Source organism: Manis javanica, chromosome 4 (genome assembly GCF_040802235.1).
Source record: "Manis javanica isolate MJ-LG chromosome 4, MJ_LKY, whole genome shotgun sequence".
In the NCBI taxonomy this organism is placed as follows: domain Eukaryota; kingdom Metazoa; phylum Chordata; class Mammalia; order Pholidota; family Manidae; genus Manis; species Manis javanica.
In genome coordinates, this window is record NC_133159.1 from 104,977,526 (window position 1) to 105,003,629 (window position 26,104).

Sequence of the window (26,104 nt, forward strand, 5' to 3'; positions counted from 1 at the left end):
TTAGACTGTTCATTTGGAATTGTTCTACTTTCCTGAGGTAGGCCTGTATTGCAACATACTTCCCTCTTAGCACAACTTTTAGTGTGTCCCACAGATTTTGCAGTGTTAAATTATGGTTGTCATTTGTCCCCATATATTGCTTATCTCTGTGTTTATTTGGTCATTGATCCATTGGTTATTTAGGAGCATGTTGTTAAGCCTCCCTGTGTTTGTGGGATTTTTCATTTTCTTTGCATAATTTATTTCTAATTTCATACCTTTTTTGGTCTGAGAAGCTGGTTGGTACTATTTCAGTCTTTTTGAATTTACTGAGGCTCTTTTTGTGGCCTAGTATATGATCTATTCTTGAAAATGTTCCATGTACACTTGAGAAGAATATGCATCCTGCTGCTTTTTGGTGGAGGTTCTATAGATGTCTGTTACGTCCATCTGTTCTAATGTGTTGTTCAGTCCCTCTGTCTCCTTACTTATTTTCTATCTGGTTTATCTTTCCTTTGGAGTGAGTGGATTGTTGAAGTCTCCTAAAATGAGTACATTGCATTATATTTCCCCCTTCAATTCCATAGTATTTGTTTCACATATGTAGGTGCTCCTGTGTTGGGTGCATAGATATTTATAATAGTTATATCCTCTTATGGGAATGACCCCTTGAGCATTATGTAATGTCCTTCTTTGTCTCTTTTGGCTTTCTTTGTTTTAAAGTCTATTTTGTCTGATATAAGTACTGCTACACCTGCTTTTTCCTCCCTATTAGTTGCATGAAGTATCTTTTTCCATCCCTTGACTTTTAGTCTGTGTACATCTTTGGGTTTGAGGTGAGTCTTTTGTAAGCAGCATATAGATGGGTCTTGCTTTTTTATCCATTCTGTTACTCTGTGTCTTGATTGATGCATTTAGACCATTTACATTTAGGGTGATTATTGAAAGATATGTACTTATTGCCATTGCAGCTTTAGATTTGTGGTTGCCAAAGGTTCAAGGTTAGCTTCTTTACTATCTAACTGCCTTACTTAACTCACTTATTAAGCTATTATAAGCGCAGTCTGATGATTCTTTATTTCTGTCCCTTCTTATTCCTCCTCCTCCATTCTTTATATGTTAGGTGTTTTATTCTGTGTTCTTTTGTGTTTTCTTTGACTACTTTTGTGAGTAGTTGATTTTATTTTTTTTCCTTTAGTTAGTATTTGGTTGGTCTGCTTTCTTTGCTGTGATTTTATTTTCTCTGTTGACATCTATTTAGCCTTCAGAGTGCTTCCATCTAGAGCAGTCCCTCTAAAATACCTTGTAGAGGTGGTTTGTGGGAGGCAAATTCCCTCAACTTTTGCTTGTCTGGGAATTGTGTAATCCCTCCTTCATATTTATATGATAATCATCCTGGATACAGTATCCTTGGTTCAAGTCCCTTTTGTTTCATTGCATTAAATATATCATGCCATTCTCTTCTGGCCTGTAAGGTTTCTGTTAAGAAGTCTGATGATAGTCTGATGGGTTTTCCTTTGTAGGTGATCTTATTTCTCTCTCTGGGTGCCTTTAATACTCTGTCCTTGTCTTTGATCTTTGACATTTTAATTATTATATGTGTTGGTGTTGTCCTCCTTGGGTCCCTTTTGTTGGGAGTTCTGTGGGCCTCCATGGTCTGAGAGACTATTTCCTCCCCCAGTTTGGGGAAGTTTTCAGCAATTATTTCTTCACATACACTTTCTATCCCTTTTTCTCTCTCTTCTTCTTCTGGTACCCCTATAATGTGAATATTGTTCCATTTGGATTGGTCACACAGTTCTCTTCTTTCATTCCTGGCGATCCTTTTATCTCTCTCTGCCTCAGCTTCTCTGTGTTCCTGTTCTCTGATTTCTATTCCATTAACAGCCTCTTGCACCTCATCCAGTCTGCTCTTAAGTCCTTCCAGAGATTGTTTAATTTCTCTATTCTCCCTCCCAACTTTATCCTTTAACTCTTGCATATTTCTCTTCAGATCTATCAGCATGGTTATGACCTTTATTTTGAATTCTGTTTCAGGGAGATTGGTTAAGTCTGTCTCCCCAGGCCCTCTCTCGGGGGTTGTCTGGGTAATTCTGGACTGGACCAAATTATTCTGCCTTTTCATGGTGATAGAGGTAGCTGTAGGCAGGTAGTACATGTGTCAGCTGGGAGAACAAAATCCTTTCCTGTATGCTGAATGCCTTGCCCTTTTCTGCTGCCTGTGTTGGTTACCCGCACTCCTGGAGCAGCCGCCGGGTTAGTGCCCTAAGCTGCTGTGGGCGGGGTCTCCGTCAGGGTAGCGCAGAGCCCTGTGGGGAGTGGCAGGCATGCGAGGTGTGCTCTCCTGCAAGAGTGGCGCCCCCTCTGGGAAGCTGCACAGTGGTGGCAGCCTTTGGGTCTGGCCTGGGTGGCTGTGGGCCTGGAGGAGATTCTGGGTGGCTGCTGGGGGCATGGTCACTCCTGGGCTGCTCGGTCGTCATCACCACGGGATCGCACGGCCCACTCCCAGGCCCCTCTGGCGCTGCCGCCGCCAGCACATGTGGCCACTCTCCTGCTACTGGGCCGGTGTGTCGGGGTCTGTGCCTGCTGGGGGAATGACTGGCATGCTGCTTATCACTGTGAGGGGCTTCAGAGCTGCGCTGCCACCCAGGGGTTAAGTCGCCTGGAGTTCCCCGGGATTCCCAGCTGCAAGGCTGAGTGTGCCAGGACAATTTCATCCAGCTGTGAGGTCCCTGTCCCTTTAAGGCTTTCAAAAAGCACTCGCTTTTCTTTTGTCCCAGGGGAACCGGTTGCAGGGAATCCACTTGCAGATTTTGCTTTTCTGTTACTCTAATATCCAGCACACTGTGCACTATGTGTCTGCGCTCTGGGTGTGGATTACTAGAGCTGGTTATTTAGCAGGCCTGGGCTTTCACTCCCTCCCCTCCCTGATTCCTTTCTTCCCACCAGGGAGCTGGGGTGGGGGGTACACTTGGGTCCTGCCAAGCCGCAGCTTGTATCTTACCCCTTTCCTGTGATTCTGAGTTCTCGCAGATGTAGATGTAGCCTGGCTGTTGTACTGAATCCACTGGTCTCTCTTTTAAGGATAGTTGTATTTGTTGTATTTTCAAAAATATGTATGTTTTTGGGAGGAGATTCCACTGAACTACTCATACCACCATCTTGGCTCCTCCTTCTCAGGTCTTGTTTTTTTATCCATTCAGTGACTCTACATATTTTGATTGGTGCATTCAGACCATTTACATTTAGGGTGATTATTGATAGGTGTGTACTTATTGCCATTGCAGGCTTTAGATTCGTGGTTACCAAAGGTTCAAGGTTAACTTCCTTACTATTTAAGAGTGACTTAACTCAGTTAGTATGCTATTACAAACACAATCTATAAGTTCTTTTTTATTCTCCTCCTTTTTCTTCCTCCTATATTCTTTGCATAATTGGTATCATATTCTGTACTCTTTGTCTATCTCTTGTCTGACTTTGGGGGTAGTTGATTTAATTTTGTATTTGCTTAGTAATGAATTGTTCTACTTTCTTTACTGTGTCTTTACTTCCTCTGGTCACAGCTATTTAGCCTTAGGAACACTTCCATCTATAGCAGTCCCTCCAAGTTCACTGTAGAGATGGTTTGTGGGAGGTAAATTCTCTCAGTTTTGCTTATCTGGAAATTGTTTAATTCCCCCTTCAAATTTAAATGATAATCTTGCCAGATAAAGTAATCTTGGTTTGAGGCCCTTGTGCTTCATTGCATTAAATATATCATGCCACTCCTTTATGGCCTGTAAGGTTTCTCCTGAAATGTCTGATGATAGCCTGATGGGTTTTCCTTTGTATGTAATCTTTTTTCTCTCTCAGGCTGCTTTTAATAGTCTGTCCTTCTCCTTGATCTTTGCCATTTTAATTACTATGTGTCTTGGTGTTGTCTTCCTTGGGTCCCTTGTGTTGGGAGATCTGTGTACCTCCATGGCCTGAGAGACTATCTCCTTCCCCAGATTGGGGAAGTTTTCAGCAATTACCTCCTCAAAGACACTTTCTATCCCTTTTTCCCTCTCTTTTCTTCTGGTACCCCTATAAAGTGAATATTGTTCTGTTTGGATTGGTCACACAGTCCTCTCAATATTCTTTCATTCCTAGCAATCCTTTTTTCTCTCTGTGCCTCAGCTTCTTTGTATTCTTTTTCTCTAATTTCTGTTCCATTTACTGTCTCCTCCACTATATCTAATCTGCTTTTAAATCCCTCCATTGTATGTTTCATTTCAGATATGGTATTCTGTAATGATGGAATCACTGTCCTGAATTTTTCCCTGAGTTCTTGAATATTTTTCTGTACCTCCATGAGTATGTTTATGATTTTTATTTTGAAATCTCTTTCAGGAAGATTGATAAGTTCAGTTTCACTCAACTCTTTTTCTGGTGTCTGTGGATTTGGGGCCCAGAGTCTCTAGTCTCTGGAGCTGCTCAGACCCTGGTGTGATGTTGGGGGTCACAGGGGAGCGGTACTGGTGCCTGGGGGGAGGAAAGTGCTGTTTCCTGCTTCCCAGATGCTGTGCCTGGCTCCTGAACCAGTGAGCCGAGCACACAGGTGTGAGCCTCTATGCATTGTGTTTCTAGCTGCCATAGGCAGGGTTTCCCTCTGGCTGGCCTGATGCCAGGGCAGGGGCTTGTGAGCCAGTGTGGGCTGGCCGGGAGGAAGGTGCAGCAGGCTGTGTAACACAGTGCGGGGCTTTGGAGCTGCATAACCAGTCAGGGTGATAGAGCACCTGAAGGTTTCCAACCTGCTGAGCAAAGTGCACTGGACAATTTTGTCCACCTTTCCTTTCTACTGAGCAGTAAGCTCTGTAATCCTTACCCCTTTAGCAGCCCTCTTGCTGTTAGGAAGTCTATCAGACTTCCCTCCTTTCTTTTGTCCCAGAGCAGCTGGATGTGGATCCCTGTTTTCTACCAGTGGCTAGAATCTCAGTCTCTCCAGGTATTCTGCCTGTCTTAGCTTTCCAATCCCGCTAATCACCAGAGCACCATGCAATGTCGATTCATGCTCCCGGAGCACATCTCCATGGCTGGATGTTCAGCAGTCCTAGGCCTCCACTCCCTCCCCTCTCTGTTTCTCTTCCTCCTGCTGGTGAGCTGGGGTGGGGGAAGGGCTTGGGTCCCACCAGATCATGTCTTTGGTATGTTACCCTGTTCCATGAGGTCTGTTCTTTTCTCCAGATGTATGCAGTCTGGCACAGCCTTCTTTCCTGTTGTTCTTTCACAATTAGATGTATTAATTATATTTTTGTATTATATATGGTTTTTGGAGGAGGCCTCTGTCTCACCTCTCACCCCACCATCTTTAATCTGCAAAATCCTAAACATTTCCAGAAGAGCTGATACCCATCCTTTATAAAGTATTCCCAAAAATAGGAGAGGAGGAGGGAATGTTTCCAACTCAACTCATATGAGGCTGGCATCACTCTAGTACCAAAACCAGACAAAGACACTATCAAAAAAGAAAATTATAGACCAATATCCCTGATGAACATAGATGCAAAAATCCTCAACAAAATATTAGCAAACAGAATTCAAAAATACATCAAAAAGATCATCCATCAGGACCAAGTGGGATTTATTCCAGGGATGCAAGGATGGTACAATATTTGAAAATCAATCAATATCATACACCACATCAACAAAAAGAAGGACAAAAATCACATGATCATCTCAATACATGCTCAAAAAGCATTTGACAAAATTCAACATCTGTTCATGATAAAAACTCTCAACAAAATGGGTAGAGAGGAGGGAACATACCTCAAAAAGTACAGGCCATGTACATCAAACCCTTAGCTGACATCATACCCAATGGTGAGAAACTGTAAGCTTTTCCTTTAAGATCAGGAACAAGACAAGGAAGTCCACTCTTACTACTATTATTCAACATAGTATGGATATCCTAGCCATGGCAGTCAGACAACAAAGAGAGATAAAAGGTATCCAGATTGGTAAGGAAGAAGTAAATCTGTCACTATTTGCAGATGATACAATACTATATATAGAAAACCCTAAACACTCCACCAAACAACTATTAGAACTAATACCTGGATTCAGCAAAGTTGTAGGATACAAAATCAAGATACAGAAATCTGTTGCATTCTTTTATCCTGACAGAGAACTAGCAGGAATAGAAATCAGGAAAGCAATTTTGTTTATGAGTGCACCACAAAGAATAAAATACCTAGGAATAAACCTAACCAAAGAGGAGAAAGACCTATACTCTGAGAACTATAAGACACTGATGAGAGAAATTGACACAAATAAATGGAAATCTATCCCATGCTCATGGATAGGAAGAATCAATATTGTCAAACTGGTCACCATGGCAAAGCAATTTACAGATTCAGCAGTTCCTATTAAAATACCAATGGCATTTTTCAAGGAACTAGAGTAAATGATTCCAAAATTCATATGGAACCACAAAATATGGGGATATTACTCTCCTTGAATTCAAGCTATACTACAAAGCTACAGTAATCAAAACAGTATGGTGCTAGCACAAGAACAGACCCATAGATCAATAGAACAGAATAGAGAAACCAGAAATAAACTCATGCATGTATGTTCAGTTAATATAATAAAGGAGCCATGAATATGCAATAGGGAAAAAACAGTCTCTTCAATAAATGGTATTAGGAAAACTGGACAGGTACATGCAAGAGAATGAAACTAGATTACTGTCTTACACCATATACAAAAGTAAACTCCAAGTGGATTAAAGACCTGAATATAAGACATGAAACCAAAGAACTCTTAGAAGAAACCATAGGCAAAAATCTCTTGAAGATAAGCATGAGCAATATTTTTCTGGACAAGGGAAACAAAAGCAAAAATAAACAACTACATCAAAGTAAAAAGCTTCTGTACAGCAAAGGATACCATCAACAAAACAAAACGGCAACCTACCATATGGGAGAATATATTTGTAAATGATTTATCCAATAAGAGGTTAACATCCAAAAATATATATATAAATCATTTAACTTGGCACCAAAAAACCCCACAAATAACCTGATTAAAAAATGGGCAGAGGACCTGAATAGACATTTTTCAAAAAAAGATATACAGATGGCCAATAGGCACATGCAAAGATGCTCCATCTCCCTAATACTAAGGAAATGCAAATCAGAGCCACAATGAGATATCACCTCACACCTATAGAATGGCCACCATCCAAAAGACAAGAAATAACAAGGGTTGGCAAGGATGTGGAGAAAAGGGGACTCTTCTATACTCTTAATGGGAATTAAATTGGTTCAGCCACTATGTAAAGCAATATGGACATTACTCAAAAAACTTAAAATAGAACTGCCACATGACCCAGTCACTCCATGTCTAGGAATTTACCTGAAGGAAACAAAATCTCAGATTTGAAAAGACATCTGCACCACTATGTTTATTGCTGCATTATTTTAAAAAGTTAAGATATGGGAGCAACCAAAGTGTCCATCAGTAGATGAATGGATGAAGAAGAAGTGGTACATATACACAATGGAATATTATTCAGCCATAAAAAAGAGAAATCCTGCCATTTGCAACATGGATGGATCTAGAGGGTATTATGCTAAGTGAAATAAACTAGGTGGAGAAACACAAATACCATATGATTTCACTTATAAGTGAAATCTAATAATAAAACAAAAAAAATGAACAAAACAGCAATAGACCTTTAGACACTGAGATGTGACTGATGGTTACTATGGTCAGGGGTTGAGGTGGTTGGGCTGGGTGGGTGAAATAGGTGAAGTTTATAAAGAGGCACAAAATCTCAATTGTAATATAATTAATCATGGGGATGAAAGTATAGCATAGAGAATATAGTCAATAGTTCTGTTAACATCTATGTTAATAGTAACTATACTAGTTGGAGGTGAGGACTTATTAATGCATATATAAATGTTGAAACACTATGTTGTATACTCAAAACCAATATAATATTGTATATCAGCTATACTTCAGTTTTTAAAAATGGAAAACAAAGAAAGATACCTCTCAGTTAGCCACCTCAGAGCAAGAAAATGTGAGAGGAAAAGTCGCTGCTTTAGGAGTAACAAAAGTTAATAGATAAGAGAGAAGGCAGAATTCATGAACTACCACACATGCCTAGAAAAACTAGCACAGACCTCACAGGTGATAAGATAGCAAGATGTAGATGAGTATGACCTTCCAGGCCCAGGGGACCTCCACCCTGGGGAATGGCGGGCCCGCAGCCTTGTTCTCAGTGTCCCTGTCAACAATCTGAGAAATCATGATTTCAGAGAGATGCCACAAGCTGAGGAAAGAATGCTGTCCCAATTTTCAAAATTATGAAAATAATATATTCTAAAATCTGTAGACAAGAAATCTTGGTGTTGATCTTTGGCAAAATTCAAGAATGGATTATTTCACAGAGAGTATGTGAGCAGTTAGAAAATAGTACTAGGAACCAGTGTTTTCTCTAAAAGCAAGGGAGGCCTCATTCAATGAGAGGCGCGAGGATGCTGTGGGAGATCCCCATTCCCTAGGGTGTACAGGTAGAGGGAGCCTGTGTCCTCCGCATCCCCCGGTAGGCTGCAGTGTAAGCTCAGCTTCCTTTGCCTTAGTCCTCTTCGTCAGGATGGATGTGTTTGGGCTCCTCTTCCTGCTGCCACACAATATAATACTCCTGGGTACTGTTCACCAGAGCACTCCCAGGAAACAGAACACCTGAGGGGGGCGCTCCTGTCCTCTCGATCTCGGCTTCAAGAGCTGGAAATAGAGCTGGAGCACCACAGGGTGGATCGACAGCAGCTTTTAGAAGACTTAAAGGAGAAGCAGCAGGAGATCCTGTGTTTCCAGGAGGAACGACTGTCGCTGCAGGAGAAAGACTCCAGGTGATTGCAAAGGAAGGTGGCATAGTTTTCAGGTTAGAATAAGGCAAGTCAATTAATGACTCCCTTTGGAAGCCTTGGTTTCCCTTCTGCAACCCCTCATTTATGGGTGATTTTGAACAGAAGGAAGGACTTCTCTAGCAAGTCCATTTACATTCCAAAGTTGAAAAAACAAAACCCTGTTATAGAAGGCTTCAGTGTATCAGATACTGGAGAAAGAATATTCTCGTGCTTCCAGCTAGTTTTGGATAGTAGTCTCACTGTAACATAGGAAGCATCCACACTGACCATGAAAGAGTCCCCATCACAAACCCTAGAACTGCTTGTCAGCATGGAAATAGCACTGTAGAGGCAGTGACAGTACTGTGCTGGTGTGTCCCAGCTCATGTAGTTAATGGTGTGACTCCAGGGAAAGTTGGTTTGTCCCTCTGAACCTTGGGTTCCACATCTGTAAAATAAAAACAGTGGTTTTCATGACCCCGGAGTTGACATCTAGGTCTAAAACTGTGATGCAAAGGTTGGCTTATTGCTTATTGCTCTGGTGTGGCTGAGTGGCCTCACCAGCTCAGCGGGCCCTCACCTCTCCCTCGCAGGCTGCAGCATAAACTGGCCCTCCTTCAGCAACAGTGTGAAGAGAAACAGCAGCTATTCCAGTCCCTCCAGTCAGAGCTACAGATCTATGAGACACTTTATGGCAATTCCAAGAAGGGGCTGAAAGGTATGTGTTCCCCCTACTCCCCCACCCCCACGAGCTTCCTGCCCCCTTGCTTAGTTCTGTAGAGGTCTTTACCTTGGGAGTTGTGGAGATCTGGAAAGCTACAGAGTTCTGTCAGAAAAAGCCCCAGCCAGGCCCAGGGCTCCCAATAAGAAGAGAAGGGGCCTGTCATACACAAATCCTAGAGGTTGGTGACAGCAAGATCCAGCCCACACAGCCTTAAAAAGAGGCCACAAGAGTCAAACTTCACTCCCTAGATGGCCAGTGACAGGTGAACCAAAGTTTAGATTATACAATGATTTCTTTTAAAGACAAAACACTGTCCTGATGGTACCATCACTTGAAAAGGTCTTAAATATTGTGTCTGATGCATACTGACCACACATGCAGCCACAGCAGCAGGCAACCTGTTCCCCTCCTGACCTCTTCTCTGGTGAGAAAAGATGTAAAAAGTATTTACAGAAATACCACTAATAGAACCTAAATTTCAAGCCTGGGTTTACATTTTAAACTCTTTTATTGAGGACTTTTGCCACCTGCTGATATAATAATCTAGTATTTGAGAATCTTTGTATTTTCTCATTGCTCTCCAAATGGGAGAGGATATTCTAAATACAAAATTTAGAGCCAGGCAGCCTGAAAGAGAGGGATGATGTCAATGTGATGAAATTTAGCAAAGATTTTTGTTTTTTTAATCCTGACCTTGATGAAAAACATCAGAGGTAGAACTATAGGTTGGTGGGGCCTGGCGTTATAGCCATTCATGGGCTCAAGGATGAGAGAACTAGGTAGAAACACATTTATACAAGGTTGCTAGAAAAGCCAACTCAGACTGAGATCCCAGTAGAGAAAGTGATGTGCGTATGATGAAACCAGGTCAGAAATACTGTTAGATTGTGGGACAACATCTTGTGAAAGGGACATTGACTAACTAGGGATATAATGAAGACAGGGGCTACAATGCTCAGGGCCCAGAAATGACAAACCAATTGAAGAAACTGAAATGTCTCAGGCTTGAAAAAGATCATGAGAAGAGAAGACTGGCTTTAAATATTTGAAGAACTTCCAGGAGAAGAAGATCTAATGTATTTTGTGTCCCTTCAGAAGGCTAAACAGGGCCAAAGGGTGAGGGCAATGGAATTTGGATCTATATAATTAACCCTTCCTTCCAGTTGGGGAATGGTTGGTTTGTGAAGGACTAAGCTCCCCATGCAAGTCCTAGTTAAACAGCAAGGAATAATTTGTCAAGGATCCTATAGAAGCCCTTCTTGGTTTTGATGGGATGTTGATTCTCTAAATCTCTTAACTCTAAGCTTTCTTGATTATATGCTTAAAAATTCTTTAAGCAATTTATCTAATTATAGAAGTATTTTCACTGTGCAGCCAAATTTGAATTTTCATGAATCATGATTAAATTTCTTAATGTGATGATGAGAAGGTGAACCACAACTTGAAGAAATAATGGGGGCACAGCAGGCTGAGATAATAGCTTTTGTACAAAGTCATGGAGTGTTGGGTCAAGGGACGATGACCCTGCCTATAGAGGAGCTTTGTATCAGGGCGTGTGAGAACTCAGGGTAGTTGAAAGGAGAGGTGCCAGTATTATAGAAGGCCTATGAGGTAGATGAGAGATTACATCCTTTGTAGTAGGCAATGGGAAATGAGTGGGTCTTTTCCAGGCCAAATAGGGCCATGATGGAAACAGAACTCTAAGATGGAAAGACCGGTGAGACATCCTGGGGTTGGGAGACATTAGAATCAGGGAAACTGATTGAATGGGCATACTGGCATTCCAGGCATTAAGTGATGTGAGTTTAATACAAGGTGCAGCCAGCAAGATAAAGGAGAATGCATAGGTAAAAAACATTTTTTAAAAATCAGCAAAACTTTGTGAGAATTTGGATTTAGGGAAAGTAAGGGAGGAAGCATCCTAGAATGGGGAGATTAGTATCTGTAAACCACTTCATTCTGAACTATCTCCCCTTTTATGTCTTTCCCCTTTTTATGGATCTTTTAAGATTTATTTCCAAGCAACCTCCACTAAAGCCCCACAACTCCTTATCCTTAATTCTATAATCCAACAAGAGCTCTGAATTGAATTCTTTTTTATAGACTCCTTTGGTAACAAAACCTAACTGAACTGACAGAGAGTATTCATAGTTTTCATCCATCCTATTTAGTGAAGATATTCACCTACCTCACTGCAGAAGTGTGAATGCCTGGTGAAGGGCTGATGCCCACATGCAGCGGGGTACGTGTGTAGTGGTGTGTGCATCCTATTGCCCTGCTGAGAACCAAAATAAGTTCTACCTTTGGAAATACATTTGGATTTAAAGTTTTCAGACAAGACATAGTGGTTTTATAGACTATTTCTTAGATCTCTTCATCCCCAGTATGTAGAAATAGACTATGTAAGCTGAGTGGAGGTGAAAAACATGGAGAAGTTGAACAGTTCAATTAGTTATGGTCCCTGGTCACTGGTGCCCGAACTTCCATTCTGCCAAAAGGTATGAGGCCTTCTGCATCCTCTCTCCTCTGATTCTTGAGTGTGGGAATCATCCAACCTTCTCCTCTGCCCTTGCCCTTCTCTAGTTCAGTGCTGACTCCTTTAGAAAACTCTGTGCTCTAGCCTGCAGGACTAAGGTTAATTTGGAGATGAAATAATAGGTTTGACCTCATCTGCCAACTAGATGCCCTCTAGATACATGTGGGTCATTTGACCCTCAGGGAAATTCCAAATGGAGTGAGTGCCATCTCAGTGTGTGCCAGGCCCCAGACAAGAAAAGTGACACCTCCATTGGGTGCTGCCTAGGATCCTGAGATGGCAGTGGTGTCTGTGGCAGAAAGGAAGGTCACAGAGGAGTGTTCTGACAAATGCTTGGATATACTTGGATCAGTGCCCCCAGCCCCAGCCCTCTCTTCTTTCAGCTTACACCCGGGATGCCTGTCCTTTGAGTGGTGACTTGAGCTATGTGGTGGCAGAGATCCGAGCTTTGAGAGGGCAGCTGGAGCAGAGTATTGAGGTGAACAATGGTCTGCGACTGCAGCTGGAACAGCAGTTGGATGGTGGCAGTGGCAAAGCCAGCCTCAGCCCCTCCTCCATAAACCAGAACTTCCCAGCCAGCACTGGCCCTGGAGACAAGCAGCCACGCTTCCAAGGTAGGAAGGAAAAGGGAATCAGGAAGCCCTCGGCCCCTGGGGAGGTCGCCAGGATGTCTGTGGTGGGATGGACATCTGGTCTCTTCCATGCTCCTTAGGGTCAGGATAAAATCCGGAAATGCTCCATTCTAGTGCCGTGAGTGACAGCAGGCAATTTAGGGTGGACCTGGCTCTAGATTCTGAGTTTCTGAGTTGGCCACTTACACGCTGTTTTCTTTGAGCAAGGTGTTTAAACTCCTCAGTTATTTAAGCCTTAGTTTCCTCATCTTTAAGATGAGAATAATAATAATATAAACCTTGTATAGTTATTGGGAGCATTTGATGAAATAATTTACACATGCCTGACAATCAGAATCGCTCAACAAGTCATGTATGATACCTTTGTGGAGTCGGTCTTAAAAATTTACCACAAGTTTTTAAACAAATTTTTCAAACAATTCATGAGAGGTAGGGCAGATTTTAATCTCTCTATCTCACAGGAGGAATTTTAGGGATTGAGCCACTGGCTGACCTGCTAAGGTTTACAGGAGCTAATAGCCGAAATGGGGACTCGAGCTAGATGTTTTGATTTCCAGTCTGTGTTCCTTCCCCCTCACCATGCTCTGTCTCGGCACTGCTGGCTTTTCCCAGTGCCATGGCCCGGCTTCCTATCCCCTAACTGGTGGGGAGCGCAGCGGTATTCCTGTCCCAAGGAAATCCTGGCTATGAGACAGCAGTGCTGGCACCTGCTTCTGCTCCCATCCTGCCTGCCTGGCCACAGAGGAAGGTTAAGCCAGTTCTCTCCCTCTCTGCCCAATGTCCTCATCAGTCTCACTTCCTCCAGTTTTTGTATGAATGTTAATTCTGTCTCCACACCCCAGCCTCTTGTCACATTAATTTCAACTTCTTTCTGTCCTTGAAACTCACCATCTCCACTCACCTCCACAGCCACATCCTCAACTTTATTCTCCTCAGGAATCATTTCTGCCCAGGATTATTTTCATGCCTGCTTTCCCTGGGGCATGTTAATCCTTATTTTTTCCCCCGGTTCTGCTAGATTTTCACTTATCAGACAGTGACCTCCTCTCTCAAATGAAAGTGACACTCCTGATATCATGTGGCCAGTAAATAAGAATGCATGTGTTGCCAAGTTTAGCGCCTGGTAAGGCGGCACTGCCGGGCCTCCTCAGGTGGATGCTCAGCCTCCTCAGGCTGCCCTGGTGACCGCAGGGGCCAGCCACACCTCCTTTCTGCCTCACCAGGCTCTCCCCTCCCTGCCTTCCCGAAGCACCGAAGGGCTCAGCCTGCAGACCCAGTCGCTGCTCCTCCCGCTTCATGCACCACAGAGGCCTGAGCTGAAAAGCAGGCTCTGTGCCTCACTGGTCTGAGCAGAATCGTTTCTGTCCTCTTTGTGGTATTTTCCCAGTCCTCCAAGGTGGGACTGCTGCCTGGTGTCCAGGAGGCATCTCTAACCACCAAGGCTTCTGTCTCCTTGTTAGTTAGTCATTTTTCCAGTACTGACCCGTGAGAATGGTCACTGGAATGCTGAGTTCAATCATCCCATAAATCCATTATTCTTTGATTCAATATTTATTACATTCCATATATACTGTATACATATTGATGCATATTTATAGTTAAAATGCTTGTATTAGACAGCATTTACAAAATTATATTCAAAACTGGGGTTAGAAAAATGTACCTAATAAGTTTTCAAACCAGAAGTTGCTTCCACATGGAACACCCTCAATTAAAGGAGCATCTGCTTGCTCCAAGCATAGTGATTGGCCAGCTGTTGCTCTTGATTGTGGTATGTGGGTGACAGCTATGTAAGAGGGGGGCCCTGCTGCCTTAGACCTCTGTCAGAGAGGAGAAGGCTGTGCATGTGCTTGTGAGCAGTGTGGTGCGGCGCCCCCAAGAGCTGTTCTTGTCTCTATGCCCTAGATGCAGTTGCTTCCCCTCCAGTTCGGGACGTCGGCATGAATTCTCCAGCTCTGGCCTCTCCCACCTCTTCCACAGCTGCGGGATCAGAGGCCACCATCCCCGATAGGACAAGTGGTAAGTATAGCAACTAAAGGAGTCAGAAACCAATGGGAAATTATTACTGGAAGTACCCTTTGGTTGCCTACAGACACATTATCTGAATTTAGAGACTTTCTGCATGTCCCAAGGCTTTTAGCCCTACGCATTGCAGCTTCTGCGGCCTCCTTGCCGGTCATTATTCTTCCTGCTTTGGTTTTCCTGTCACTGTGTTGTGGCTTCATTGCACTGTAATCTCTCCCTTCTGCAAAGTGCTCTCTGTATCCAAGTTAATTTCCTTGTTTGTGTCTTCTCAACCTGAAAATTTTAAATCTTTCTATTAATAATATTTGTCATGAATATTTCATTTGTCATTAAGGATAAGATTTGCCTCCTAGCAATTCATCATTGTGAGATGCTGTAAGGAAAGATTCTAAAAATACAGAATCCAGGATATCTATGGACATCACATCATGCTTGTATTTTCCACGACTGTCTGTCTTGTCCTGACCTCTTCGGTGTCTGATGTCTCGTTTGGATTCAAGTGAACTGAGGTGGTGGTCATGAATAACAGTGGGTTCTGTGGTGTGGTTATATTTTTCAGAGCTGAGTTTGGCCACTTCTCCAGGAATGAAGAACCCACCTGAGCTACTGGGTGGTGCTACCGATGGCTCCTTTGCCAATAAGCATGGCCGCCATGTCATTGGCCACATTGATGACTACAGTGCCCTGAGGCAGCAGGTTGGGGAGGGCAAACTGCTGGTCAAAAAGATAGCATCTCTTCTGAGGTCAGCCTGCAGCTTCCCTAGCCTTGAAGGCCAGGGCACAGAGGTAATCACACCACAGCTCTCAGGTGTGCTTTCTCTCTGTGCCCCTTCCTCTGGTCTCAGCTCTTTCTCCCACAACTGGTTTTCATGCTCTACATCTCCCAGCAGCTAAGGATGCATCTCCCACTTACATGCAGCCAGGCCTTTCTTCCCCATCTCCTCCTTCATTCTGAAGTCTGCTTCATGCAGGTGTAGACAACACGGAGTTCCCTCAGAGGCAGAGTAAAGCCCATGTGGCACGGGGGCCTCAGTAGGAGCCTCCACATGGTCCTGCGCCACACACCTTTTCATAGCTTCATGTTTGTTACAATCATGCTGGCACAGGGCTCTTCCTGGCAGAATAAAACCATTTAATCAGATGGCTAGAACCTGAGTACATATATCCACACAGGCCACCTGTGTGGAAGGGGTGAGAAGCCTGGCAGCCAGGGCATTTCTTGGTTCAGACAGAGCAGGGGAGGAAAGCAGGCAGTGAGACTTCTCAGAGCCCCTCACCACTAAGGGGATGGATACCAGCCTCTGGGCTGCCTGAGCCACTGGAGATGCAGGGACACGATGGGACAGGCCTGTTCCCAGGAGCTCCACACTGGAGAGGAAGACACACGTCTGAGTAAAGACAACAGCAGGGGCTCCAGGCAGTGTTAGAAGTTGTTCTGGGGGCAAGGGCATGAACACAGAAACCCCTTGTCCCAGGCAGGATGGTGCACAGGTTGCTGGGGAATGGCAGGCATTCCAGGTAAGGGGCGCAGCACCACAGACCCTGGAGCTATGAATGGTTAAGCCCAGTTGAGGCATTAAGTGTGATTGAGGGAGCAGCAAGGGGTGACAGTGGCAAAATTAGGGACCCTACTATTGAAAGCATGGGAGCAGGACTAGAAGCATAAGGAAAGTGTGGGAGAAGTGGGCATCAAAGGCATTCTTGCCAGCGGGAGGGCTCTCTGCAGTGGCAGATCCTGGTTTTCCAGGTTAGAAGAGGGTTTCTTTCACTGGGTCAAGCAGGTCCAGGTCTGCCCACATCCCTCACAAAGGAAGCTTGAACCCTGTGCTCAGGAAAGTGATCTCCCAGCCCCAGCGATGCCCACAGCTGCCTCCCTGTGTCCCCAGGTGCCTGTCAGCAAAGGCATCCATGAGCTTCAGAGCAGCACCAAGGCCCTGCGTCGCACGATGGAGGAGTCAGCCGCCCTCCTCGCCATGTTCTGGCGGGCAGCCTTGCCAAGCTCCCCTAGCCCCGTGTTGCCAGGCCAAGCGGTAAGAAGCCAGCGTCCTTTACTGGTTCTGCCCCAAATGTCATTCTGCCTCCTCAGTCCTGTAGGTCCTGCTGATCAAGAGTTGAATGGTGAGAGGGGCAGACAAACCCTGGAGAGAGGCCTCTCATTCGTGGTGGCTGCTCTCCAGAAACTCTGTCCCTTCCTCTCCCACCCGGCTCCCTGGGAGACGAAATCAGGGAGGGAAAGGGAAGGATATGCAGAAGGCCGGACAGGAGAACCCTGGCCACACATGAATGTTCAGTTTCTTTAACTTTCTGGAATTTGGCTAAGCTGAAGCTCAGGGACATGTTACAGTGTCAACACCTCCTCCCTGCCCACAGGTCCACATGCTCAAGCATGATAACACAGTGTCACCATGAAACAAACAGGCTCCTTTAGCCACTTACTAGCATTCCAACACATTGCTTAAAGCTGCAGTTCTGGGTCAGGCCTGGAGAGAGTGAGCCAGCCCCCAGATGCTCTCGGATTTCTGGTTGGCAGAACTTTGGACAGGCAGGTTCCCTAATCTCCCGGGGATTCTGATTGCAGGTTAATATCACTGACACCTTAGGGGCACAACTCTGCTAATTCCAAGGAGGGGGTGTTTTGCTATTTTGAGGTTGGGGCACATATTTACAAAGCTGCAGACTGTCTCAGGCTAGGCGTGTCTCCCCAGGCATCAGTGTTCCTTAGGATGCCCGAGTGGGGTAGCTGACGTCAGCACGAAGTCTGAGCTCTTGCTCACAGCCGGCAACAGAAGTGTGGGCCTGGGCTAGTCTGCTTGGGGGCGACCGGGTTCTCAGTGTCCCTTCCTAATGGCCTCATCCTAAGTGGTCATCAGCTAGGGAACTTTAGAGCCCTCAGTAGAGGGATTCCACCAGAATAAGTTGGGAATGTCGAAGAATCCTATTTTGGGTTGTAAAGAGCCGCAAAGCCTGGGGTGCTTCAGGCCTTCTGCCCATTGACAGAGAGCCTGTTTCTCTTCCCCAGGGAGAGTCCATGAAAAGGGAGCTTCTGGAACTGAGAACCAAACTATCCAAACAGGAGGGTGTCCTTCAGAGCACAGCTGAGCGTCTGAAGACAGCCAACCAGCAGAAGGACAGCATGGAGCAATTCATCTTCAGCCAGTGTGGGTGCCCCAAAGCCGGGGCCGGGAGAGGAAATGGAGGGCTTCCAGAGTTCCCATTCATGGTGCAGACGAATGGTGGCCGGAGGCTGGGGGAGGGGGAGACTGGTATGCTGTCCTGAGCCTCCTGTGTCATGGTAACCATGAATGCGCAGGCCGGGGCCCATGGGGACAGCAGGAGACCCTGAATGGTCAGACAGACACGCAGAAGAACACACACCCAAGCCAAGTATGGGCCCGGCTGGTAATTTCTTTCTTGCTGGGCTGTTTCATTGTTTCAGTGACCAGGACACATGATGTTTTGAAGAAGGCAAGGACTAATCTGGAGGTAAGGAAACCACAGCACCGGTCAGAGCTGCAGAGCCCTCCCCAAACCACATCATTTGCATCAGAATCTGTGGGTGATATTCGACCTGCGCTGGCCTTCCCAGAGACCACAAGTCCCCTCGTGGGGCGCAGGTCCTCAGGAAGCACCCTTCTCATTTCCACCCCCGTCACCTCTCCCACCAAAGCAGTAACTCCCTTGACATCTCAGTCACACCCACATTGTCATCAGCTTCTCTCTTCACTCCAGTTCTCCTCCATGCCAAGTTGGGACTCTGGACAAATGTGAGTCAGTTGATTCTCACAATCAGAGGACGTAGGGGAGTCCACCTCTGAATTAGCTTTCAGTAAAGGGATCTTGGGCCAGTTACATATTCTGGTGTTTCTGTACCACTTAATGAAAAACAAAAGCAAGAAGCAACCTAACAAACTGACGTCACTGCACACGGTGGGGCTGAGCACAGCCATTGGGCAGTGATTTATCTTTTCCTTCAGGCAACATCACAAAAGAAAACCACTGGATCCTGTGACCTAAAAGAGAATGTGATGATAAATAGAAACTGAAACTTAAACAGGAATACGTTGTATCTATGGCAGGCATTCTCTACATTTACTTAAAATAATAGCACATTCCCTAGAAAGTTCTTTGAAGAAAAACTTGAGATGTATGAAATGGCTTAAAAATCACAAACTAAGCCTTTTAACTTGGATTTTATAGTTTTGCTGTGATCAATTGAGTGTATTCCTAGGAGTTTCCCTAAATTGTGACCTGAGAGAATGCTGGTCCCACAGTATGAAAATGGATTTGGCCATGATTTAACTCTGCTCCTTTTCTTTCTTTTTTTTTTTTTTTTTTGGCTAATTCCCTTTTTTTTTTTCTCTGATGATTCCTTTCTTTCCTGAGTCTTTTTAGAAGAACACTTACAAGATTGCTTCTAGAAAGCCTTATTCCTGTCCCAGAAAAGGTAACGCAACAGCCTCACATCCCCGCTGGCTTCTTTGGGTCTGGAAGTTTCCTCTCCACCTCTGCTCTAGGCCATTAGAAGGGGCCCGAGGCCTGGGTTCTAATCCAGGCTTGTCACTGTTTTTGTGGCTTTCTTTGCGAGGTGGCATTAGACTGCAATGACCTCTGAGCTCCTGCTGACTTGGCCTCTCCCTCCGTCCTTAAGTAAATGGGACACACACTGAGCAGGGCCCTTCCCTGCCAAGGGCCCTTCCCTGCCAAGGGCCCTTCCCTGCCAAGGGCGCTGGCCTTCCTGCACCAGGCTGTTCTGTATGTACATATTTCATAACAGGCCCTTCTCCTGGGAGATCACAAAAGCCATCATTTTGCTTCACAGTGAATTAGAGAGTGAGAGGGGCCCTAGAGAAGGAGTGGTGGGATCAGGCCTTCTGGTGTGCAGTGGCTTTGCGAGGGGCCATCACCACTCCAGCTGCTGGGGAAGCTTTCCCTCCAACGGGTGGCACCAGTTGCTCTGCCAGACCTCAGTGCCTGCCCTCAGCTCAGCCTCTCGTCAGGCTCTCACCCTGCTGCTGGCTTCTGTCACCACTCAGTGCTCACTCCAGCCTCAGTGAGCCACAGCAGAGCCTGGGAACTGGCTCGCACTTTGTTTTATCTTTGTCTCCAGGTGAAATCCCGAAGGGCTCTTCCATGCACTCCAGTCTTGTGACCCTTGCCTTCCAGGAGCCACGCAAGAAGTGAAGCCACCAGAGGTCCTTAAAACAGCAGGAAGGATGGGCCTGCCCGCCTTCTGCCCAGCTACCTGTCTGCTGAGGAGGATCTGGAGCCCACTTCTCCACCGCTTGAGGGCCCAGAAGGAGCCAAAGATGTGGCCTGTGAGGCTGGGTGGAAGGCAGGGGCCTCTCTTGCAGTTGTAGACTACCATCAGCCGAGGGCCAGTGGCTCAGCACTGAGCCCAGTGTGTGTAGCTTGTAGAGGACATTGTGACGCTGCTTCTGAATGCCCCACAGGCGTGGGAACTAGCAAGAGCACATTTCTCGCCTCAGTACCTATCCTCAGATGGTGAGCTCAGGGGAAATAGGACCCTGCTTCCCTCAAATGGGGCATGTGGTCCCAACGCTGGTGCTCCTCAGCAGTTCTAAAAGCACATGACTGAGCTGCGCTGCCCTGCTAGACAGTGGGGCTCAGCCAGCCCTGCTCACAGATCCACCCCTGACTGGGGCCAGCTTAGACGCATCATCGGCAGGCTGGATTGGTCTGCACTGCAGCACCTGAGTTCTTTGAATCCACAGGGTGATAGCAGTGACTTCCCAGATGCCATCCCTTGCTTAGCCTAGCACCTCCTATTTCTAGTCTCTTGTGATCTCCAGAATGTACTGACCTCACTCTAAATATGCTGTCCTGTTTTATCATCCTGACTTTCCTCTTGGGAACTGGGGACTAAAGGCCAGACTAAGCCCATTGAAAGTCGTGTGTGAAAGAAAGTGATCATCTTTAAGTGGAATGTGTGCCCCAGTTGTGCTAAGACCTAGACTGTGTCTTCACAGTGCTTTAGAATGTGTGTATGTGTGTATAAATATAGTATATATTTATATATGTTCCTATAGCCATATGTTGAAGGCTAACATAACCGGTGGACAGGGTCGGTGAGAGGAAGTCTTTTTGGTGGCTATTAAAGCAAAATGTGTATAAAGAAAGAAAAAATTTTCTTCACCTGCTTTGTTTCTAATTTTTATCCCAATGTCTGGGCTGAGCGTATAAGAATAAGAAATGGTGAACTATTGTTAAGAAGCTCATAGTCTAATGCTTAAAGCCTAAGTTTTAAAGAGTAAGTTTTTCCTTCTTTGTCATTTTATAGGAATCCCCAGTCTAAAAATATAGAAGAGCAGTTCTGAAATTTAGGGTGCCTTAGTCTCAGCTGTGGGGTTTATAGAAGCTACTTCCTGGGCTCTAGTCCCAAGAGATTTAGTCAGTGTGGAGACCTCAAATCTGCATTTTTCCCATATGCACCCCAGCTGATTCTGATGCAGGTGGGCTGCAGACCACAGTTTAAAATACATTGTTCTATAATAGTGAATCAAAACTATAAATACACTTGTCTTATTTTAATTAAGAACCATTAACTGAAAAATAACTTGTTCCGTAAATGCTGACACACATTTCTTAATGTATTCCTTGGGGTAAGTCCTTACTTAGGTCCTTTTGCCTCCAGAACTAAAGCTATCGCTCCACAATTATTTCCTAGAAACAGATGAAAAAAATGTAAAACAAGCAACAACAGCAAGAACATAAACTCAAACACTGTCACCACAAGCACCACCAACAGCAATGACAAGAAGATCCGTCAGCAGATTCTGGCCTGGGGCAGAGACACACCCCACTCTCAGTGGGTGGCATGACCTCAGCACCTGCTTTTACACTCAGTTGTTTAAGTATTTCCAATGAGTGCCTTTGGCTGCCCACACAGAGGAACTCACTGGCAGAATAAACAGAACGATGAAAGGTCAGCAAATCCATAGTTGAGTAAAGACAAAGTAGCAGAATTTGAGGCCCTCTTGCTTATATTACCAATCACCCTATGCATACTCAGGCATCCCAGCAGATCTCCCGGTGCTCCAGGGCCAGTAGGCACAGTGAAAGATCAGTAATCAGGGAGGACTCAAATGTTGCTTTTAAGAAACTCATCATTACATCCAATCACAAATTACACTTGGGGAAAAGCCTTAGAAGCCATTCTTGTATTTCACCCTTTGTGAAGTGTTGAGAAGTAACTCTGTGCTTTGATTAAGACTTGTAAAAATATATCTTTGAATGGAGGATTCACCAATATTTAACGGTTTGTAAATTCTTTTCCTCTGTGTGACAGAAGCAGGGCCCATTCTTAAAAATAAAAGAGTCTTTGTGGCCACTGATATCTTCCAATTTGCCCTGATTCCGATAAGAACCATGTTGAGCTCTGTGCAGGCAGCAGGGTGAAGGTCCTACAGAAAAGAATGGGAAAGAAAAAAGATGGCAGGGACCTAACAGAACATCTGCACATGGGAAACTAGCTCTTGACCTGTCAACTGGACACAGCCACCCTGCAGAATGTAGGCAGCATTCATTGTATCCCACTGATCTTATCCTTGAGAAAGTGAACCAGCTTGACACTTGTATTGGTTTTCTAATACTGCCATAAAAATTACCATAAACACAGCAGCATAACACAGATTTATCACTTCCCAGTTCCATAGGTGAGGAATCCAGCAAGGATCTCAGTGGGCTAAAATTAAGATATCAACCAGGCAGCTTTCCCCTCTGGAGGCTGTAGGGGACTTTGGCCTTTGGCCTTAGCCTTTTCCAGCTTTAAGAGGCCATATTCCTTGGCATGTGGCCCCTTCCTGCACCTTCAGCACTAGCACCAGCAGGTAGAGTCCTTCTCACATGGCATCATTCCGACTGCCTTCTTTGTGTCTTCCATTGTCAAGACGCTGTGCAATTACATGGGGGCTCCTGCACCATCCAGGATAACCTCCCCATCTCAAGGCCCTTATGCACATCTGTGAAATCCCTTTTGCCATGTAATGCAGCATATTCAGGGGTTCCAGGAATTAGGATGGTGATATTCTCAGAGGGGAGGCATCATGCGCCTACCACAACACTTCACTTAGGTGCCAACTATACTGGGACTTAAAAATATCTTTTCTAATTTCAACAGTTTAGTAAAATTAAGAAACTTCCTCAAGATGTGGTCCAGAACAGCCAATCAAGACAAAGCCAATTAAAAACCCTGGAAGTGCTCCATTGATGACTAAAAAGGTGCACAAGTGCTAGTCTTTTTATAGTAGTAGTTTAGTTTTTTGTTCTGTTTTTTTTCCAGGTATGTGTGCGGTTTCTCCCCTCCAAAGGCCGACTGTGTAGAATTCTCATCTTAGGCAAAGAGCGCCTAGTGGAGGAAGGGAAGATGAGGGAAGAGTGGGCGTGCCTGGGACCCCACTAACCCGGGCTGAGACCTTTCAGCTAGGTCTAAATGGGTCAGATGGGCTTTCTTCTGACCTGCCCTTGCCTGAACACTGGGATCCTTGCGCGCCTCCCCAGGTGGCCACGAGGGGGCGCCATGATCCTCTCCCTTGGAACTTGGCTGGTAAGCACGCGGCCAAGTGTGTCTCGAATCTTCCCTGCCAGATGTTAGCTGTGAGCATCCTGACTTGGTCACACATTCCTGGGGCTGGCCTAAGGCCTCGGAGGTTGGCTGCGGAGGCTGAGCACCTCAAGTGGAGCCATCTTGCCCTGTCTTCCTCACCAGGCTCTGACATGAGAGGAATGTTTTAGGCTTCTCCTGCTCGTGAAAAGTCTCCCTCATCTTCCTCTCAGACTCGGGCAGCCCTTTCCTATGTTGGCTTGCTCTGTATGTGGGGGTGGGCAGGTGGGGGTGGTGGCGATGGGGGTTGAGGCCAGAAGGTGCAAGGTGAGGGACAAGGAGTGGTAACCAAAAAAAAGGCTGGACAGAGAGCAGAGGCTGGGGAGAAGAGGGAATTAGAAGCAAGATAGGGAAGGGGAGGACCGGAGCTTCAATACCAAGGTGGTTTTAGTCTTGGCCTCAGAATGTCAGCTCCCTCTGGAAGGCTTCTTAGCTTCATCCTGGACACCCCCCCACACACGTGTGCACACAGGCACAGAGGCCCTGGTCTCACCGCCTGGCCTCCTTTTTCCCACGTGAAGACCCCGCTCCCACAACCTGATTCCGGGCATTCTCTCCTTTCCCACGGGGTCTCCCCTAGGCACAGAGCCCTCCTGGTCTTGTGGTGCTGGAGAGTCCAAAGCACAGAATGTCTCACGGGAATAGGAAGAGCAGCCCACCTTGGGTCATGAGGTCACCCTGCAGAATCTGGACCCAGCTGTTCCACATCATTCTTGGTTGACATACGTGAAATTGTCAAAATGTTGAAAAGAAAATCCAAGAAGATCCTTGGTACAGGTCATTCTTTCATGTAGAAAATTATGCTATGAAATCATAAACCTGGTGATCAATCAATCAATCCTCATCCTGTTAGGTAGAGACTTAGTAGGCGTCTTTCAGGTCCAGAGTAGTATACCACAATCCTGAACTCACAGCTCAACCTTAACGAGACACCAGGTTGTGAATGCCAGTTACAGAAGTGAACAGAACTAGGGCAGATCCCAGAAATGCCCAGGAAGGACAAGCTCTTTCACCCAATAGCTAAATACCCCCCTGTATTTGTCAGCTCTGGCTGCCATGATGACATACGTACTCCAGGTAGTTTAAACAGAAACCTATTTTCTCACAGTTCTGGAGGCTGAAAGTTCAAGACCAAGGTTGGAAGTTCTTGCCACTTTTGTTCCTGGTGGGACTTCTCTTGTAGGTTGCATATAACGGTCTTCTCATTATGTCCTCACACAGCCTCTTTTGGGTGCTCATCCTGGGCAGGAGTAGGGAGCCCAAGTGTAACTCTGGGGGGAAAATCTGTTCCCAGCCTGGGGCAAATTACCTTTTAAACTGAAATCAGTCAAAGGGAGAAATAACGTGGGAGAAACCCATTTATTGCTTACAAGCAGTTGTTCACTCCTGCCCACAGGTGTCTCTTGCCACCAGGCTGCAAAAAGGGACCCCACCTAACCTCTCCAGTCCAGATATGCCAAATCACCTGTATTGATATGGAGATGGACTACTTCTCTCCACCCCTTGGAAACACCTATTGATATGGAGATGCACTAAGGCCAGGGAGAGATTCTGGAAATACTGCAATTTTGCCCACAGCCCACCCCTCCAGTAATCTTGCCTTACAATCTACTTGCTCCCCATCTTCCACAGTGGCCCCTGTGTGAGAAAACTAGAGCACTGTAACCAGACTAATAACATACAATAGCAACAGCAATAAAATCATAATCCTCAATCCAGAGGATTCAGCTAGATTCAAACTCCTATGCAGGTTGAGTCCATCGCTCGCCCATTCCACGGGCACCAGTAGGTGAAAGGGTAGGGAGTTCAGAGTAATCATCATGTGGCAGCTGCAGCCAGGGACAGATCCAGGCCTCGGGGACTGTAGAGGAAAATAACATTAAGCGCGATAAGATACATATTTTAATGACACCAGCATAGGCAAATCCTGTCCATCAGGTAGGATACATTCAAGAGAGTGGTCCTGTGATAAAACAGTGGCAGGAATGGGATCTTGTCCTGGTCTAGTATACCAGACTTTCACCCCCCTCCCTGTGGGAGTTACAGATGGGTCAGTATATAGGGCTACGGGAGGTACATGCACTGGCCATAAAGACAAAACAAGAGTTCCCCATAAGATGCTCTTACCTCCCGACGTTTTGGGTACCCTACCCTGATCTTTGCTGTTACTCCAGTAATACACAAGAGGCCAGCTTCCAGGCCTTTTCTCCAAGGTGCAAGAAGGGCCAACTTATCGCTGGTCCATGTGTTGAAATGCCCAGGGCCAGGTCCACTCAACAGAATCTCCAGGGTTAATGCAGCTGGGGCTGGCAGCAGGATGTTGCTCTGCTGGCCATATCCTGGCTTCAATAGCTCCTCTTTGGTTTGCACATGCAGTTGTACGGGAGAGGCAGCAGGGTGTGTGAGCATATCCACAGGGCTCAAGGCTCCTTTTCAGGGCTTCTCATTCAAACGCCCTAGCACTGTCCATAAGTGAACTGACCAGCCCCAAGGACTATCATGCCTGCTCAGGTGGGGTTATATGGTACATGAAACTTCCACTTTATTCCTAATTGTTTCACCCATTCTTGTAATGCAAGTCCAGTAAAGTGGGTGCCTTGATCACTCAATCGCCTGAGGCCGGCCATAGGCTGCAAAGAAACGCCTTAGGCACCTTTTGGTGGTTTGCTGATTTGTTTCTTGATTTTTCTGTGGCTCAATTTTTCATTT

At 45.6% G+C, this 26,104-nt stretch overlaps 1 protein-coding gene across 24 annotated transcripts in view; it reads left to right on the top strand.

The window, feature by feature from the left end:
- Positions 1–22,127, top strand: part of PDE4DIP (phosphodiesterase 4D interacting protein) — a 268,329-nt gene extending 246,202 nt beyond the window's left edge. For 9 of the 24 annotated variants that reach the window (XM_073234503.1, XM_073234501.1, XM_073234504.1 and 6 more), the window contains 10 exons: positions 8,672–8,861; positions 9,452–9,576; positions 12,502–12,732; positions 14,656–14,769; positions 15,335–15,561; positions 16,662–16,805; positions 17,795–17,933; positions 18,212–18,258; positions 19,168–19,219; positions 19,939–22,127. In XM_073234503.1, the coding sequence (XP_073090604.1) occupies positions 8,672–8,861; positions 9,452–9,576; positions 12,502–12,732; positions 14,656–14,769; positions 15,335–15,561; positions 16,662–16,805; positions 17,795–17,933; positions 18,212–18,258; positions 19,168–19,219; positions 19,939–20,132 (1,463 nt within the window). In that variant the 3' untranslated portion in view covers positions 20,133–22,127. Of the gene's footprint in view, positions 1–8,671; positions 8,862–9,451; positions 9,577–12,501; positions 12,733–14,655; positions 14,770–15,334; positions 15,562–16,661; positions 16,806–17,794; positions 17,934–18,211; positions 18,259–19,158; positions 19,220–19,882 lie in introns of those variants that run through there. The other 15 variants (XM_073234507.1, XM_073234510.1, XM_037021416.2 and 12 more) reach the window with 4 other exon arrangements.
- The last annotated feature ends 3,977 nt before the right edge of the window (positions 22,128–26,104 follow it).